This window comes from Ranitomeya variabilis, chromosome 3 (genome assembly GCF_051348905.1).
Source record: "Ranitomeya variabilis isolate aRanVar5 chromosome 3, aRanVar5.hap1, whole genome shotgun sequence".
Classification (NCBI taxonomy): Eukaryota; Metazoa; Chordata; class Amphibia; order Anura; family Dendrobatidae; genus Ranitomeya; species Ranitomeya variabilis.
This window is the reverse complement of record NC_135234.1, coordinates 207,225,232-207,242,802: the sequence shown is the minus strand read 5'-3', so window position 1 is coordinate 207,242,802 and position 17,571 is coordinate 207,225,232. Positions and strand designations below refer to the sequence as shown.

The 17,571-nt window shown below is 42.1% G+C and overlaps 1 protein-coding gene across 1 annotated transcript in view; it reads left to right on the top strand.

Moving 5' to 3' along the window:
* Positions 1 to 14,823, top strand: part of GOLT1A (golgi transport 1A) — a 44,530-nt gene extending 29,707 nt beyond the window's left edge. The window contains exons 4-5 of the mRNA XM_077299500.1: positions 576 to 639; positions 14,589 to 14,823. Coding sequence (XP_077155615.1) covers positions 576 to 639; positions 14,589 to 14,630 — 106 coding nt within the window. The 3' untranslated portion in view covers positions 14,631 to 14,823. The remainder of the gene's footprint in view (positions 1 to 575; positions 640 to 14,588) is intronic.
* The last annotated feature ends 2,748 nt before the right edge of the window (positions 14,824 to 17,571 follow it).

Sequence of the window (17,571 nt, the reverse complement as noted above, 5' to 3'; positions counted from 1 at the left end):
ACACTAGCTGCCTGCAAGATGGAAGCTGAAACAGTGTGAGAGGATTGCGATTTCAAAAGTTTTTGTAATGAGAAAAAACTCACTTCTGCTGTACTTTGCTAGCTCTGATCTCAATGCAGAGCTGTGTATGACTATGAGAGCAGACTGTCCTTCATTTCATGTCTCATATTGTATAGCCCCCTTTTATTTAAAACAATTTCTAGAGGCAAATTCTCAGGGCGATCCATTGTCTAGCCCATAGATGTTAAGTGCTCATTTACAGGTAAGAAAAACATGCTCTGGATGCTTCCTATGACCCACGTGCCCATATAGAAGGCTTAGGAGGTTGATCTTACTGACAGATTTCCTTTATTGATAGCGAACAGCAAATTAAATTAAATAAAAATGCCAGAACGGTACTTTAACGCAGCGCTGCACAAGTCAGCAACCTGTATATTCCAACACAGAAATCTCCATTGTGAGTGGCTTATTTTGCTGTTACATTGGTAACATTAGAGAGCCAAGTAGAACGAGAGATGCAGAGCAAAGTTTTGTCATTTATACCGTACATAAGTGTCTTTTTATTTTATTTACAGAGGATTCTTCCCATTAGTGTTTGGATTCCTGGGAACACTGGGCAATATTCCTTTGCTCACCAAGGTAATTATCTAATATATAAAGCTGAATGTGTGTGTGTGTGTATGTATGTATGTATGTATGTATGTCCGGGATTGGCATCTGAACCGTAGCAGCTACAGCCACAAAATTTTGCACAGTCACACGTCTGGACCCCGAGAGCGTCATAGGCTATGTTGTGAGGTGAAATTTTAACCCCGCGCTTTCCAATTCACCAAACAATTTTGCCCCTATCTACATAATGGGGAAAAAGTGAAAGGAAAAGTGTTGGAGGCGTCGCAGCTACAGGCACAAAATTTTGCACAGTCACACGTCTGGACCCTGAGAGCGTCAAAGCTATATTGTGAGGTGAAATTTTAACCCCGCGCTTTCCAAGTCACCAAACAATTTTGCCCCTATCTACATAATGGGGAAAAAATGAAAGGAAAAGTGTTGGAGGCAAATTAACAGCTGCCAGATGTGAACAAGGGGGACTTAAAGAATGACAGCGATGGCACCAAAGAGTATATACTGTACAGTTGCTAAGGTGGGGCCCCAACATGGGATAATCACACCACCACGGGGATATGAACACACACACAAAATGCGCCACACACTACCACGTGCTCGAACACATATACCACCCTCAGTGCACATTTCACCACACATACACCAACCTCGCCACATAAAAGTAGAAACACAAAAGTCGCCGCTCAAAACTCGCCACGCGCAAAACTCTCCACATGCAAAACTCGCCACACGTGCAAAACTCGCCACACGCAAAACTTGCACACGCAGAAAAATTGCCACACGCAGAAAAATTGCCACATGCACAAAAGTTGCAACACATGCAAAAGTTGCCTCACACAAAACTTGCACATACTCAAAAGGCACCACACATAAAACTCGCCACGCGCAAAACTCGCCATGCGCAAAACTTGCTGCACACAACTTGCTACACTAACCTGTCACATGCAACTCGACACACAAAAAGTTGCTACACGCATGTCGCCACACAAAACTCATCTCACAAAAGTCCCTACATGCATGTCGCCACACGCAACTCAACACACACAACTTGACACACGAAACTCGCCCTAAAACACACACAAGTCTGGTATCCTTCAAAAATAAAAATCTGATTAATAAGCAGACAAACTACAAGAGCAACAAATGTACCATATAGGAATCCGGCAGCTGTCAGTCACATGACCAGTCTATTATGTGTATGTGTGAGCTAATATATACTGCCAGGGGGTGGGCTTACTGTTGGCTGGGGATTTATCAGGCTGCCATTTTAGCTTACAAATACTGAGGTAAAAATACTGACCAAATAACGTGTGAACGAGGGCTAATACAGGAGGAGATGGCATACAGCTATATACTATATACAGGAGATGACACACAGGTATATACTATTTACAGGGGAGATGACACACAGGTATATACTATATACAGGAGGAGATGACACACAGATATATACTATATACAGGAGAGATGACACACAGGTATATACTATATAGAGGAGGAGATGACATACAGGTACATACTACATACAGGAGGAGATGACATACAGGTATATACTATATACAGGAGGAGATGACACACAGGTATATACTATATACAGGAGCAGATTACCTACAGGTATATAGTATATACAGGAGGAGATGACACAGGTATATGCTATGTATAGGAGGAGATGACATACAGGTATATACTATATACAGGAGATGACACACAGATATATACTATATATAGGTGAGATGACACACAGGTATATACTATATACAGGAGATTACATACAGGTATATCTAATATATAAAGCTGAATGTGTGTATGTATGTATGTGTGTATGTCCGGGATTGGCATCTGTACCGTCGCAGCTACAGCCACAAAATTTTGCACAGTCACACGTCTGGACCCCGAGAGCGTCATAGGCTATGTTGTGAGGTGAAATTTTAACCCCGCGCGCTCCAATTCACCAAACAATTTTGCTCCTATCTACATAATGGGGAAAAAGTGAAGGGAAAAGTGTTGGAGGAAAATTGACAGCTGCCAGATGTGAACAATGAGGACTTAAAGAATGAGAGCGATGGCGACAAAGAGTATATACCGTACAGTTGCTAAGGTGGGGCCCCGACATGGGATACTCACCACACACGGGGATATGAACACAAACACAAAATGCGCCACACACTACCACGTGCTTGAACACATATACCACCCTCAGCACACATTTCACCACACACACACACCAACCTCGCCACATAAAAGTCGAAACACAAAAGTCACCACTCAAAACTCGCTACATGCAAAACTCGCCATATGCAAAACTAGGCTCACGCAAAACTCGCCACACGTGCAAAACTCACCTCATGGAAAACTCACCTCATGCAAAACTTGCACACACAGAAAAATTGCCACATGTACAAAAGTTGCACCACATGCAAAAGTTGCCTCACACAAAACTTGCACATACTCAAAATGCACCACACATAAAACTCGCCACGCGCAAAACTCGCCATGCACAAATCTTGCTGCACACAACTTGCTACACTAACCTGTCACATGCAACTCAACACACAAAATGTTGCTACACGCATGTCGCCACACAAAACTCATCTCACAAAAGTCGCTACATGCATGTCGCCACACGCAACTCAACACACACAACTTGACACATAAAACTCGCCCTAAAACACACACAAGTCTGGTATTGTCCTTCAAAAATAAAAATCTGATTAATAAGCAAACTACAAGAGCAACAAATGTACCATATAGGAAATACGGCAGCTGTCAGTCACATGACCTGTCTATTATGTGTATGTGTGAGCTAATATATACTGCCAGGGGGGAGGGCTTCCTGTTGGCTGGGGATTTATCAGGCTGCCAATAGCAACCAATCACAGCTCAGCTTCTATTTTGCTACAGTTAATTAACCTGAGCTCTGATTGGTTAATATAGGCAACAAAGACATTCTCAGTATAACAAAGCTAATATATGTTGTGAAATGCTTCTATTTGCTTAGTTTTTGCCTTTTAATAATTACATTTCTATCTATTTGTTTTGTGGTTTTTGTGTGCAGAATAAATTTTTGTTAACACATTCTATTTTGCTAACAGCAGTCATTAACCCGGGCGAAGCCGGGTAGTACAGCTAGTCTAATATATAAAGCTGAATGTGTGTGTGTGTGTATGTATGTATGTATGTATGTATGTCCGGGATTGGCATCTGAACCGTAGCAGCTACAGCCACAAAATTTTGCACAGTCACACGTCTGGACCCTGAGAGCGTCAAAGCTATATTGTGAGGTGAAATTTTAACCCCGCGCTTTCCAAGTCACCAAACAATTTTGCCCCTATCTACATAATGGGGAAAAAATGAAAGGAAAAGTGTTGGAGGCAAATTAACAGCTGCCAGATGTGAACAAGGGGGACTTAAAGAATGACAGCGATGGCACCAAAGAGTATATACTGTACAGTTGCTAAGGTGGGGCCCCAACATGGGATAATCACACCACCACGGGGATATGAACACACACACAAAATGCGCCACACACTACCACGTGCTCGAACACATATACCACCCTCAGTGCACATTTCACCACACATACACCAACCTCGCCACATAAAAGTAGAAACACAAAAGTCGCCGCTCAAAACTCGCCACGCGCAAAACTCTCCACATGCAAAACTCGCCACACGTGCAAAACTCGCCACACGCAAAACTTGCACACGCAGAAAAATTGCCACATGCAGAAAAATTGCCACATGCACAAAAGTTGCAACACATGCAAAAGTTGCCTCACACAAAACTTGCACATACTCAAAAGGCACCACACATAAAACTCGCCACGCGCAAAACTCGCCATGCGCAAAACTTGCTGCACACAACTTGCTACACTAACCTGTCACATGCAACTCGACACACAAAAAGTTGCTACACGCATGTCGCCACACAAAACTCATCTCACAAAAGTCCCTACATGCATGTCGCCACACGCAACTCAACACACACAACTTGACACACGAAACTCGCCCTAAAACACACACAAGTCTGGTATCCTTCAAAAATAAAAATCTGATTAATAAGCAGACAAACTACAAGAGCAACAAATGTACCATATAGGAATCCGGCAGCTGTCAGTCACATGACCAGTCTATTATGTGTATGTGTGAGCTAATATATACTGCCAGGGGGTGGGCTTACTGTTGGCTGGGGATTTATCAGGCTGCCATTTTAGCTTACAAATACTGAGGTAAAAATACTGACCAAATAACGTGTGAACGAGGGCTAATACAGGAGGAGATGGCATACAGCTATATACTATATACAGGAGATGACACACAGGTATATACTATTTACAGGGGAGATGACACACAGGTATATACTATATACAGGAGGAGATGACACACAGATATATACTATATACAGGAGAGATGACACACAGGTATATACTATATAGAGGAGGAGATGACATACAGGTACATACTACATACAGGAGGAGATGACATACAGGTATATACTATATACAGGAGGAGATGACACACAGGTATATACTATATACAGGAGCAGATTACCTACAGGTATATAGTATATACAGGAGGAGATGACACAGGTATATGCTATGTATAGGAGGAGATGACATACAGGTATATACTATATACAGGAGATGACACACAGATATATACTATATATAGGTGAGATGACACACAGGTATATACTATATACAGGAGATTACATACAGGTATATCTAATATATAAAGCTGAATGTGTGTATGTATGTATGTGTGTATGTCCGGGATTGGCATCTGTACCGTCGCAGCTACAGCCACAAAATTTTGCACAGTCACACGTCTGGACCCCGAGAGCGTCATAGGCTATGTTGTGAGGTGAAATTTTAACCCCGCGCGTTCCAATTCACCAAACAATTTTGCTCCTATCTACATAATGGGGAAAAAGTGAAGGGAAAAGTGTTGGAGGAAAATTGACAGCTGCCAGATGTGAACAATGAGGACTTAAAGAATGAGAGCGATGGCGACAAAGAGTATATACCGTACAGTTGCTAAGGTGGGGCCCCGACATGGGATACTCACCACACACGGGGATATGAACACAAACACAAAATGCGCCACACACTACCACGTGCTTGAACACATATACCACCCTCAGCACACATTTCACCACACACACACACCAACCTCGCCACATAAAAGTCGAAACACAAAAGTCACCACTCAAAACTCGCTACATGCAAAACTCGCCATATGCAAAACTAGGCTCACGCAAAACTCGCCACACGTGCAAAACTCACCTCATGGAAAACTCACCTCATGCAAAACTTGCACACACAGAAAAATTGCCACATGTACAAAAGTTGCACCACATGCAAAAGTTGCCTCACACAAAACTTGCACATACTCAAAATGCACCACACATAAAACTCGCCACGCGCAAAACTCGCCATGCACAAATCTTGCTGCACACAACTTGCTACACTAACCTGTCACATGCAACTCAACACACAAAATGTTGCTACACGCATGTCGCCACACAAAACTCATCTCACAAAAGTCGCTACATGCATGTCGCCACACGCAACTCAACACACACAACTTGACACATAAAACTCGCCCTAAAACACACACAAGTCTGGTATTGTCCTTCAAAAATAAAAATCTGATTAATAAGCAAACTACAAGAGCAACAAATGTACCATATAGGAAATACGGCAGCTGTCAGTCACATGACCTGTCTATTATGTGTATGTGTGAGCTAATATATACTGCCAGGGGGGAGGGCTTCCTGTTGGCTGGGGATTTATCAGGCTGCCAATAGCAACCAATCACAGCTCAGCTTCTATTTTGCTACAGTTAATTAACCTGAGCTCTGATTGGTTAATATAGGCAACAAAGACATTCTCAGTATAACAAAGCTAATATATGTTGTGAAATGCTTCTATTTGCTTAGTTTTTGCCTTTTAATAATTACATTTCTATCTATTTGTTTTGTGGTTTTTGTGTGCAGAATAAATTTTTGTTAACACATTCTATTTTGCTAACAGCAGTCATTAACCCGGGCGAAGCCGGGTAGTACAGCTAGTATTTTAATATAACCAAAGACAATGGTTGTTCATCTCTGGGGACACTTTTGTTTTACTTAGATGCATGTATTTGGGGATGAAAAACATTTTTGCATTTCATTTTTTTAAGTTTTGCTCTATTTTGCCTTTACATCTTTGTATCCCTGCACATTCACCCTGCACGTGTATTCTGTGGTCATAAATCAGCTGAGAGGAGCTAAAGAAGACAGTTTAGAGTTAGAAACACTCTTATTGGTCTGTCAGAAAGAGCTCACTGATGGATTCTCAGTTAGCACATTCTGCAGCCAGCAATAAACAGTGCATCTCCAAGGCTTTTTTTTTTAAATGTTTTTAGCCAAAAATACATGCATTTAAGTAACAAAAAATATATATCCCCATAACTGAACGACCCATGTGAAAAAGATGTGTCACCGAATACTGGAAAAAAAACTTTCAGCAAAAAAGTAATTTATCCTGCAATTTTTTTGTAAGGGGTGCAGCAATTACGGTACATTAAATTTTTGGTCAAAATAATGCCTGAAAGTTCATGCCCTTTAATAGGATTATAAAAAATAAAACAAAAAAAAGAGACAATAAACATTTTTAAAACAATTATTTTTATTTAATTAAATGTCTTGCATTTAAAAATCTATACAGAATAATTTTTTTTACACGTTCAACCATTTAAAAAAAATGCACCTGAAAAGTCAGGTCACAAAAATATCAACAAAATACTCTCAACCAACTAGGGGGTCTGATCTTCTGGAATAGTTATTTAGAATGAAACTTTTTAAAAATCATTTTAAGAGTTCAACATGTCCTCTTCTTTCTATATTTAAGCCAACAATTGATCACCGCTAGTCTGATTACATAGGGATCAAAAAGCTCCAGCGTGCCATACACTCAACTGAATCGATGACCCTTTAATACAGTGGGGCAAAAAAGTATTTAGTCAGTCAGCAATAGTGCAAGTTCCAGCACTTAAAAAGATGAGAGGCGTCTGTAATTTACATCATAGGTAGACCTCAACTATGGGAGACAAACTGAGAAAAAAAAATCCAGAAAATCACATTGTCTGTTTTTTTATCATTTTATTTGCATATTATGGTGGAAAATAAGTATTTGGTCAGAAACAAACAATCAAGATTTCTGGCTCTCACAGACCTGTAACTTCTTCTTTAAGAGTCTCCTCTTTCCTCCACTCATTACCTGTAGTAATGGCACCTGTTTAAACTTGTTATCAGTATAAAAAGACACCTGTGCACACCCTCAAACAGTCTGACTCCAAACTCCACTATGGTGAAGACCAAAGAGCTGTCAAAGGACACCAGAAACAAAATTGTAGCCCTGCACCAGGCTGGGAAGACTGAATCTGCAATAGCCAACCAGCTTGGAGTGAAGAAATCAACAGTGGGAGCAATAATTAGAAAATGGAAGACATTCAAGACCACTGATAATCTCCCTCGATCTGGGGCTCCACGCAAAATCCCACCCCGTGGGGTCAGAATGATCACAAGAACGGTGAGCAAAAATCCCTGAACCATGCGGGGGGACCTAGTGAATGAACTGCAGAGAGCTGGGACCAATGTAACAAGGCCTACCATAAGTAACACACTACGCCACCATGGACTCAGATCCTGCAGTGCCAGACGTGTCCCACTGCTTAAGCCAGTACATGTCCGGGCTCGTCTGAAGTTTGCTAGAGAGCATTTGGATGATCCAGAGGAGTTTTGGGAGAATGTCCTATGGTCTGATGAAACCAAACTGGAACTGTTTGGTAGAAACACAACTTGTCGTGTTTGGAGGAAAAAGAATACTGAGTTGCATCCATCAAACACCATACCTACTGTAAAGCATGGTGGTGGAAACATCATGCTTTGGGGCTGTTTCTCTGCAAAGGGGCCAGGACGACTGATCCGGGTACATGAAAGAATGAATGGGGCCATGTATCGTGAGATTTTGAGTGCAAACCTCCTTCCATCAGCAAGGGCAGTGAAGATGAAACGTGGCTGGGTCTTTCAACATGACAATGATCCAAAGCACACCGCCAGGGCAACGAAGGAGTGGCTTCGTAAGAAGCATTTCAAGGTCCTGGAGTGGCCTAGCCAGTCTCCAGATCTCAACCCTATAGAAAACCTTTGGAGGGAGTTGAAAGTCCGTGTTGCCAAGCGAAAAGCCAAAAACATCACTGCTCTAGAGGAGATCTGCATGGAGGAATGGGCCAACATACCAACAACAGTGTGTGGCAACCTTGTGAAGACTTACAGAAAACGTTTGACCTCTGTCATTGCCAACAAAGGATATATTACAAAGTATTGAGATGAAATTTTGTTTCTGACCAAATACTTATTTTCCACCATAATATGCAAATAAAATGATAAAAAAACAGACAATGTGATTTTCTGGATTTTTTTTTCTCAGTTTGTCTCCCATAGTTGAGGTCTACCTATGATGTAAATTACAGACGCCTCTCATCTTTTTAAGTGGTGGAACTTGCACTATTGCTGACTGACTAAATACTTTTTTGCCCCACTGTATATTGTCAGGCACGGAGTTTGCCGGAGCAGCACCGGCTCTCTGGCTACGGTAAATGAAGGAGTGCTTACCAAAGTATAGCATGAGACAAATTCACTTACACCAGTGAACCATGTCTGTAAATACAGCACTCATCCAAAACAATCTGGACTTTTTCTCAGTAAACTGTCAGCAAATTATGGATGTCCTCACTTTGTTTTGTTACCAGCATCTCTATGTCTCTTGCTTTTTAACCCTTCAGGATTTAACATTTGTAAATGTCATCTCTCTGTAGTGCCTCTTACAAACACTTTCTCATAAATGTTATGCTAAATATAACATTTGAATCTTCTTGTGGGCCTCACACAATGTTGCTTAGTCTCACATTCTCTCTCTCTATATGTGTATATATGTATACACTGTGAATATACAGTCATTGCCAGAAGTGTTGGGACCCTTGAAATTGCTTCAGAAATTGAAGTATTTCTCACAGAAAATGATTGCAACAACTCATGTTTTGTTATACACGTTTACTTTATTTGTGTGTAGATGCATGACCTAGGACGCAAACCCAGCTTTCTTACACTGGGCACTACATTGCGTCCCAAAATCCTTTGGTAATCTTCAGATTTCATGATGCCTTGCATACAGTCAAGGCAGCTAGTGCTAGAGGCAGCAGAACAACCCCAAAATATCTTTAAACCTCCACCATATTTGACTGTAGGCACTGTGTTCTTTACTTTGTAGGCCTCATTTCGTTTTCTGAAAACAGTAGAATTATGCGCTTTGCCTAAAATCTCTATCTTGGTCTCGTCTGTCCACAAGACGCTTTCCCAGAAGAATTTTGGCTTACTTACGTATATTTTGGCAAACTGCAGTCTAGCTTTTTTGTGTCTTTGTGCCAGCATTGGGGACCTCCTGGGTCTCCTGCCATAGTGTTTTATTTCATTCAAATTTCAATGGACAGTTTGTGCTGACACTGATGCACCCGAAGCCTGCAGAACAGCTTGAATTTCTTTGGAACTTGATTGGGGCTGCTAATCTGCCATCCTTACTATTCTGCATTGCAACCTGTCATCAATTTTTCTCTGCTGTCCGCATCCAGGGAGATTAGCTAACGTGCCATGAGTTGTAAACTTCTTGATTATGTTGTGCACCATGGACAAAGGACCATCAAGATCCCTGGAGATAGACTTGTAACCTTGAGATTGTTGATATTGTTCAACAATTTGGGTTCTCAAATCCTCAGACAGTTCTCTTCTCTTTCTGATGTCCATGCTTAGTGCGGCACATAGACACATAATGCAAAGATTGAGTCAACTTCTCCCCTTTTTATCTGGTTTAAGGTTTGATTTTCATATCGTCCACACCTGTTACTTGCCACAGGTGCGTTTGAACTAGCATCACCTGCTTGAAACAAAGTTATTTACCAAGAATTTTGGAAAGGAGTAATACATTTTGTCTGCCCATATTTTCAGTTTTTGTGTGAAATGATGTCCAATTTGCCTTTTTTTCCTCTCTGTTCTTTTTGTGTTGTTGCAATACACCCAAAGGAAATAAACGTGTGGAGGAAAAATAATAAACACCATATCCCTCACTTATCCACCGTAATCCATAATGATTTGGATCACTTTTAGAGCAGTCATATCAGCTAATGCGATTGCTCTACCCTGCAGCCTGCGACACACTGACAGGACTGTGTAATCACACTTGCAGTGTTTGGGCTGAGCTGCGGTGAGAAAGTTCACCGAAGTTCATAAGCTGATGAGCCCCTGTGACCTAGTTTACTGCACCGCTGTGTGAACCATGGGCAGCATGAGTCAAAGACAAGCTCCTTCATTGCCAACAGTCAAAAATGGTTACGAAGGTGACTAGGCACAAAGTTAGTCCCAGACGATCTCTCCTGGTCCACTCAGCTAGATTAGCAGATAGGGATTCACCTCACCAAGACTATTCACCTTGTCCCCAGTCCCGTTTTCAACTACGCTCCTCTGAAGGCCTCCTTCACACGTCCTGATATTACAGGAACTGGAAAAAACAGTATCGGGGCTCTCTGTGTCCACGTGTTACATACAGTATGTGTGGCATCCATGTGGTGCATCAGTGTAATACGTATCGGCGCCTGGGAAAAACCAATACAGTTAGTGTTGTTCCCAGGCACCGGATGCTGAATGTAGTTCTCATGGTTGTCGTCTGGTCTCGTCTGATGTGTGAAGAAGGCCTAAATCAGCATTACAGAGTAAAACATACATATTTGTGATAAACAAGTGATACTTTGATAGATGCTGCCTGTTTTTTGGGCAACCTGATTTATGAAACTGGTTCCCTCTAACTTTTCTTTTCTCTACATTAGTATGAGGGGCAAGTAACTTGTCTGAGCTGCTCTTTTGCCAACTGCAAAAATTTGATTTGTCCATGGACCTGAAAATAAGAAACCTCAGTTAGAAAGCAAGTCATTGACTTATATTGGAGAGTGTTATGCACATGCTCTGTGCCTTATATTGGAGAGTGTTGTGCACATGCTCTGTGCCTTATATTGGAGGGTGTTGTGGGCATGCTCTGTGTCTTATATTGGAGAGTGTTGTGCACATGCTCTGTGCATTATATTGGAGGGTGTTGTGGGCATGCTCTGTGTCTTATACTGGAGAGTGTTGTGCACATGCTCTGTGCCTTATATTGGAGGGTGTTGTGGGCATGCTCTTTGTCTTATACTGGAGAGTGTTGTGCACATGCTCTGTGCCTTATATTGGAGAGTGTTGTGCACATGCTCTGTGCCTTATATTGGAGGGTGTTGTGGGCATGCTCTGTGTCTTATACTGGAGAGTGTTGTGCACATGCTCTGTGCCTTATATTGGAGGGTGTTGTGGGCATGCTCTTTGTCTTATACTGGAGAGTGTTGTGCACATGCTCTGTGCCTTATATTGGAGAGTGTTGTGCACATGCTCTGTGCCTTATATTGGAGAGTGTTGTGCACATGCTCTGTGCTTTATATTGGAGGGTGTTGTGGGCATGCTCTGTGTCTTATATTGGAGAGTGTTGTGTGGATCTCCCCCACGCAAGGGCAATGTGGTACTCGGTAGCGGGTCCTTCGGTTCTCAGTGGGGATGTCACCGTGGCCCGACCCGGTCCGTGGCCCTTTGAGAGACGTCCAATAAAAGGGAAAGTTTGTATGGGATAAGGTTCGTGACACCACCTGTGGTATTCGGTCAGGGTGACCGACGCTGCTTAGGGGTCCGCTGGGGTGATGTTATGGCAGCTAGATGGTATACCTTCCCACAGGTGAAGTGTATCCCCAGGGCTTCCCAGAGTATAGATGGTGAATGGTGTGAGGCGCAGTGAATAACGAGGACACAAGGTTGCAGTCTCTTTACCTTTACTGAAGGCTTCAGTGTCCGCAGTCCACGGCACCAGATCACAGGGTAAGCAGAGTCCGGCCGGTCTGAAGGCAAATTCAGAGTCTCCTTGCCCAGGTGGAATGCAATAGCCTTCCTATGCGCACAGTAACACAGTAGGTTCCCACCTGCATAAGCTCTAATGAAGTCCTCACTGTTATTACTCTTCTCTCTCTGTTCCCTGTGGTCGGATAGAGCAAAACCCATATGACTGATGGCCTGAGGCTTGTTTATAGGGACCCTAGAGACGCCCCGACCCCCACAAGTTGCCACCGTGTCTTCTTAGGTATTAAGGTCGGGCAGCCAACTTGGAATTGACTGTCCTGCCAGTCTCTGAAGCAATGGCGTAGAGCACTTTACTCCCTCGGTATCCTGGCTACCGGAACGCGCACCAGAAGCATGCCGCTCCTCTCGTCTACTATCCTCTCTGGTATCCACTTGTTGCTATGCCTTCGTTTCTCACTCACTACAACACGCTTCCTTTCAATGTCTCTCTCTTTGGATGCTGCCGCACGTGGGGCAGGCGCAGCTCCGTGGACCCTCGTCCTCCACAGACCGCAGTCTGGATCTGGCTGGAACCCACTCCAGCCAGCTTCTGCCAAACTCCGTTGGGATCTGACTGTCTCTCCGAAGCCCAGTCAGCTTCTGTCTCACTTCCTAACAACCCACCAGTTTTACCTATCTGTGAGGAGTGGCCTAGTGGATAAAACCTTTGCTCCCCCTGGTGGACTGGCGTGTGAAGTGTGTTGTGTGTGGCTGTGATACCTGGGCAGGAGATTTCTTTTATTGCCTTCAGACGTAATATCGCTCCCCCTGGTGGAAGAACAACATTACTGCAACGACCAGGACTCTGGGGTGCTGCACTGTGCACTTGCTCTGTGCCTTATATTGGAGAGCTGTGGGCATGATCTGTGCTTTATATTTGAGAGTGTTGTGCACATTCTCTGTGTATTGGAGAGCTGTGGGCATGCTCTGTGCCTTATATTGCAGGGTGTTGTGCACATGCTCTGTGCCTTATATTGGAGAGCTGTGGGCATGCTCTGTGCCTTATGTTGCTGAGTGTTGTGCACATTCTCTGTGCCTTATATTTGAGAGTGTTGTGCACATGCTCTGTGTCATATATTCGTGAGCGTTATGGGCATGCTCTGTGCCTTATATTGGAGAGTGTTGTGGATATGCTCTGTGCCTTATATTGGAGAGTGTTGTGCACATGCTCTGTGCCTTGTATTGGAGAGTGTTGTGCACATGCTCTGTGCTTTATATTTGAGAGTGTTGTGCACATGCTCTGTGCCGTATATTGGAGAGTGTTCTGGGCATGCTCTGTGCTTTATATTTGAGAGTGTTGTGCACATGCTCTGTGCCTTGTATTGGAGAGTGTTGTGCACATGCTCTGTGCTTTATATTTGAGTGTTGTGCACATGCTCTGTGCTTTATATTTGAGTGTTGTGCACATGCTCTGTGCCTTATATTGGAGAGTGTTGTGCACCTGCTCTGTGCTTTATATTTGAGAGTGTTGTGCGCATGCTCTGTGCCTTATATTGGAGAGTGTTATGGGCATGCTCTATGCTTTATATTTGAGAGTGTTGTGCACATGCTCTGTGCTTTATATTTGAGAGTGTTGTGCACATGCTCTGTGCCTTATATTGGAGAGTGTTGTGCACATGCTCTGTGCCTTATATTGGAGAGTGCTGTAGGCATGCTCTGTGCCATTTGTAGTAATCACCGTGAATCCTCTTTTATCTTCCCCCCCTTTGACAATATTGGTGTTACATTCATTATAATCTTGCCATCTGATGTCGAGATGATTGCTGGCCATGGACAAAGCTGATGAATGAAGAGAATTAGTCTGTTATGAAGTCAACATGAAAATTACTATTTTTAGGATTTTTTCTAATAAATAGTGACATGGAAATTCAAAGAAAACCTAATTAAACAACAGGTAATGTTCCGTTTCATGCTTATTACAATGTATGCATTCCAACTATTGACATTTGTATACTTTTCAGCTTTTTCAGAGCCTGGCAGGAGGTGATACGACCATGGTATAACCCTACTATGACAAAAGCAAACCAACGTTCAAGCTCACATATTGCTATCTTCTGTAAATGCCGTCTAAGCATCTGTTTTAGAATCTGCACTTCTATCCACCATCACAGCCATTTGTCAGGAAATCTGTTTTACTATGTAGAAATGTAATGTATAATAATGTAATGTAATATGAAAATAAACCTATAAAACTTGTGTTAATGTTGAAAAACTATTCTGTGCACCCCTTGTAAGAAAAGTTTTAACTCACAGTCCGAACTCATCTAAAACATGGTGGATTTTTGATGCAGATTTCACACTGAAATCTGAAACTATTCACTGCACCACTTACGTGAATGGTGACTTTAGGGCATGCTGAAAATTATCGATTCCAGCATACCTACATCACTCTAATGCAGCATAATTCTAAGATAATTCATAATTCGGACACATTTAATATAAAAATAAAATTAAAGACATTTTCTAATATCTGCCTGCCCCATAATGTTATTATTTGAGAATAGTGTTATTTTTCTTCTTGCAATGATGATAGATATCAGTACAGGACATTAAGGAGCACCCTCTAGTGGCTACTCGCATTCATGTTTTGTGTCAAATATTTATTTTATTAATTTTACTCACTTATATAGTGCCATTAATTGGGGCTCACAACCTAGGTTCTCTAATAATATGCATGTGGAGTGTAGGACGAAAACACACAAACACGGGGAGAACATACAAACTCCTTACAGATGTTGTCCTTAGTGGGATTTTAACCCAGGACCCCAGCACTGCAGTGCTAACCACTGAGCCACTGTGCTGCCCAATAGAAGAGGAGATGACAAGGAGTGGCACACCATGCTGGAAAAGAGACAAGTAAGTTCTAATGGGGCATTGCGTGGTTGTCTTTGTTATGGGGGACACTTTGTAATTAGTAATATCATAGGGGCACTGTGCTGCTGTCAGTGTTCTGATGAATATTGGCATTGTGGGATCCATGTGGCAGGCACAGGTATGGGGGACTGTATTCACAAGGTTGAGCACTTGTGTGGGTCTCCCCTTCGTAGTTTATGAGAGTTGAAAAATACTTAGCTTGTTTGTTGACTCCCATGAAGGTAGTTATAATCAGGGGCAGTATATTTGTGTATATAGCCGATTAACCCCTTTCAACACATAGTGTGCTGGAGGAAACTTCTGGGTTTATAAATAGTTTGGGGGCTGAAATCCTGCTAACAGAATACATTTAAGAGTGATATGATATGACAATGTGGCCCTTGGAATAGAAAATATTGTGCCCCTCTGAGCACAAAGCTGGGTCTAATATTTTTTAAAACCTAGTGCTCAGTAGCATAACTACCAGGAGTTCAGATGGTGCGGCTACCCTAAATGATATATTACTAGGAAACCAGAAAGATTTTTGCAACAGAAAAATACATTTATTTTTAAATGCATTCAACAAAGCAAAGAAGAATAACCTCTATAATCTTTAACAGTTCTCATAAGATGGTGGCAAAACTAATAGGTATTTTAGGATGACAGTCTGAATATTATCACCATATGCTGCTTTTCAGTATGTTCATGGAGAGCTCCAAGCCATGCCAATCACTCCAGAATGCACAAGTGAAGAATGTACAGATACTGTACTCTAGTATGTATGTGCACATAGATTTTTAATGGGGCATATTTATTACAGAGTAACCTTTGTTTGTTTTATTTTATAGTCCATAAATCAGTAGTTCACATGAAAATAGGCAACTTTGTAACATATTTTATCAGAGAAATCTGCTTCTTTTTCCTCCTGGATTTATCATTTACTCTCAATCCATGGGTAAAATCTGTATTTACCCACAACAGATTTCCCCACTACTGAGAAAAGAGATGACAAAATTGGTGCTTTTAAAATTCTAATTCTGAAAAAGGGAATGGAGGAGCTAGAGAAGACACAGACATTCTGCAACAAGTTCTCCTGAAACACCAATTACAGTGCTACTCACTGCATACACTCCTCTGCTTCTCCCAGTGTCAGACCATCTCGCTGCACCTCCAGCACTGCTACATCCTTCTCCTGCTAAGAACACACTGACTTGACAATTTTCTGAAAATTTAGAAAAGATGATTACCTAAAATTCCATTAAAGGGAACCTGTCACCCCCAAAATCGAAGGTGAGCTAAGCCCACCAGCATCAGGGGCTTATCTACAGCATTCTGGAATGCTGTAGATAAGCCCCCCATGTATCCTGAAAGATGAGAAAAAGAGGTTAGATTATACTCACCCAGGGGCGTTCCCGCTGCGGTTCGGTCCGATACGCGTCGCGGTCCGGTCTGGGGCCTCCCATCTTCTTACGATGACGTCCTCTTGTATTCACGCTGCGGCTCCGGTGCAGGTGTACTTTGTCTGCCCTGTTGAGGGCAGAGCAAAGTACTGCAGTGCGCAGGCACTGGGAAAGGTCAGAGAGGCCCAGCACCTGCGCACTGCAGTACTTTGCTCTGCAGCTGGTGGGCTTAGCTCACCTTCGATTTTGGGGGTGACAGGTTCCCTTTAAGGTAATATGCTGTAAATATAGTTACCCGGGTGGAGGAACGCAGTTCTTACTCACACTGAAATACCAAAGGATCATTTTATTATATACTTCAGGAAATATATTTGCATTTCTATTTATTTTGATATTTTACTGGTTTAAATAACTTGATATAGCCATTGCATTTGCTTTAGCTTCAATATCTAGTTTTTGTACATCAACTGAACATTAATTGCAAGGATATTTATCTTTAGTTATTTGCCAGTTGTCCTTTAACTTGATGTTTGGAAGCTTTTGTTGTCAGCGGTGGACATACACAATTAGGATAATATTTGCGGTATTTAAATACAAATATTTGCGGTATTTACATAATACTTGCGTTATTTACAGCATATTACCTTATTGGAATTTTTGGCTATGTGTGCACGTTGAGTATTTGCTTGCA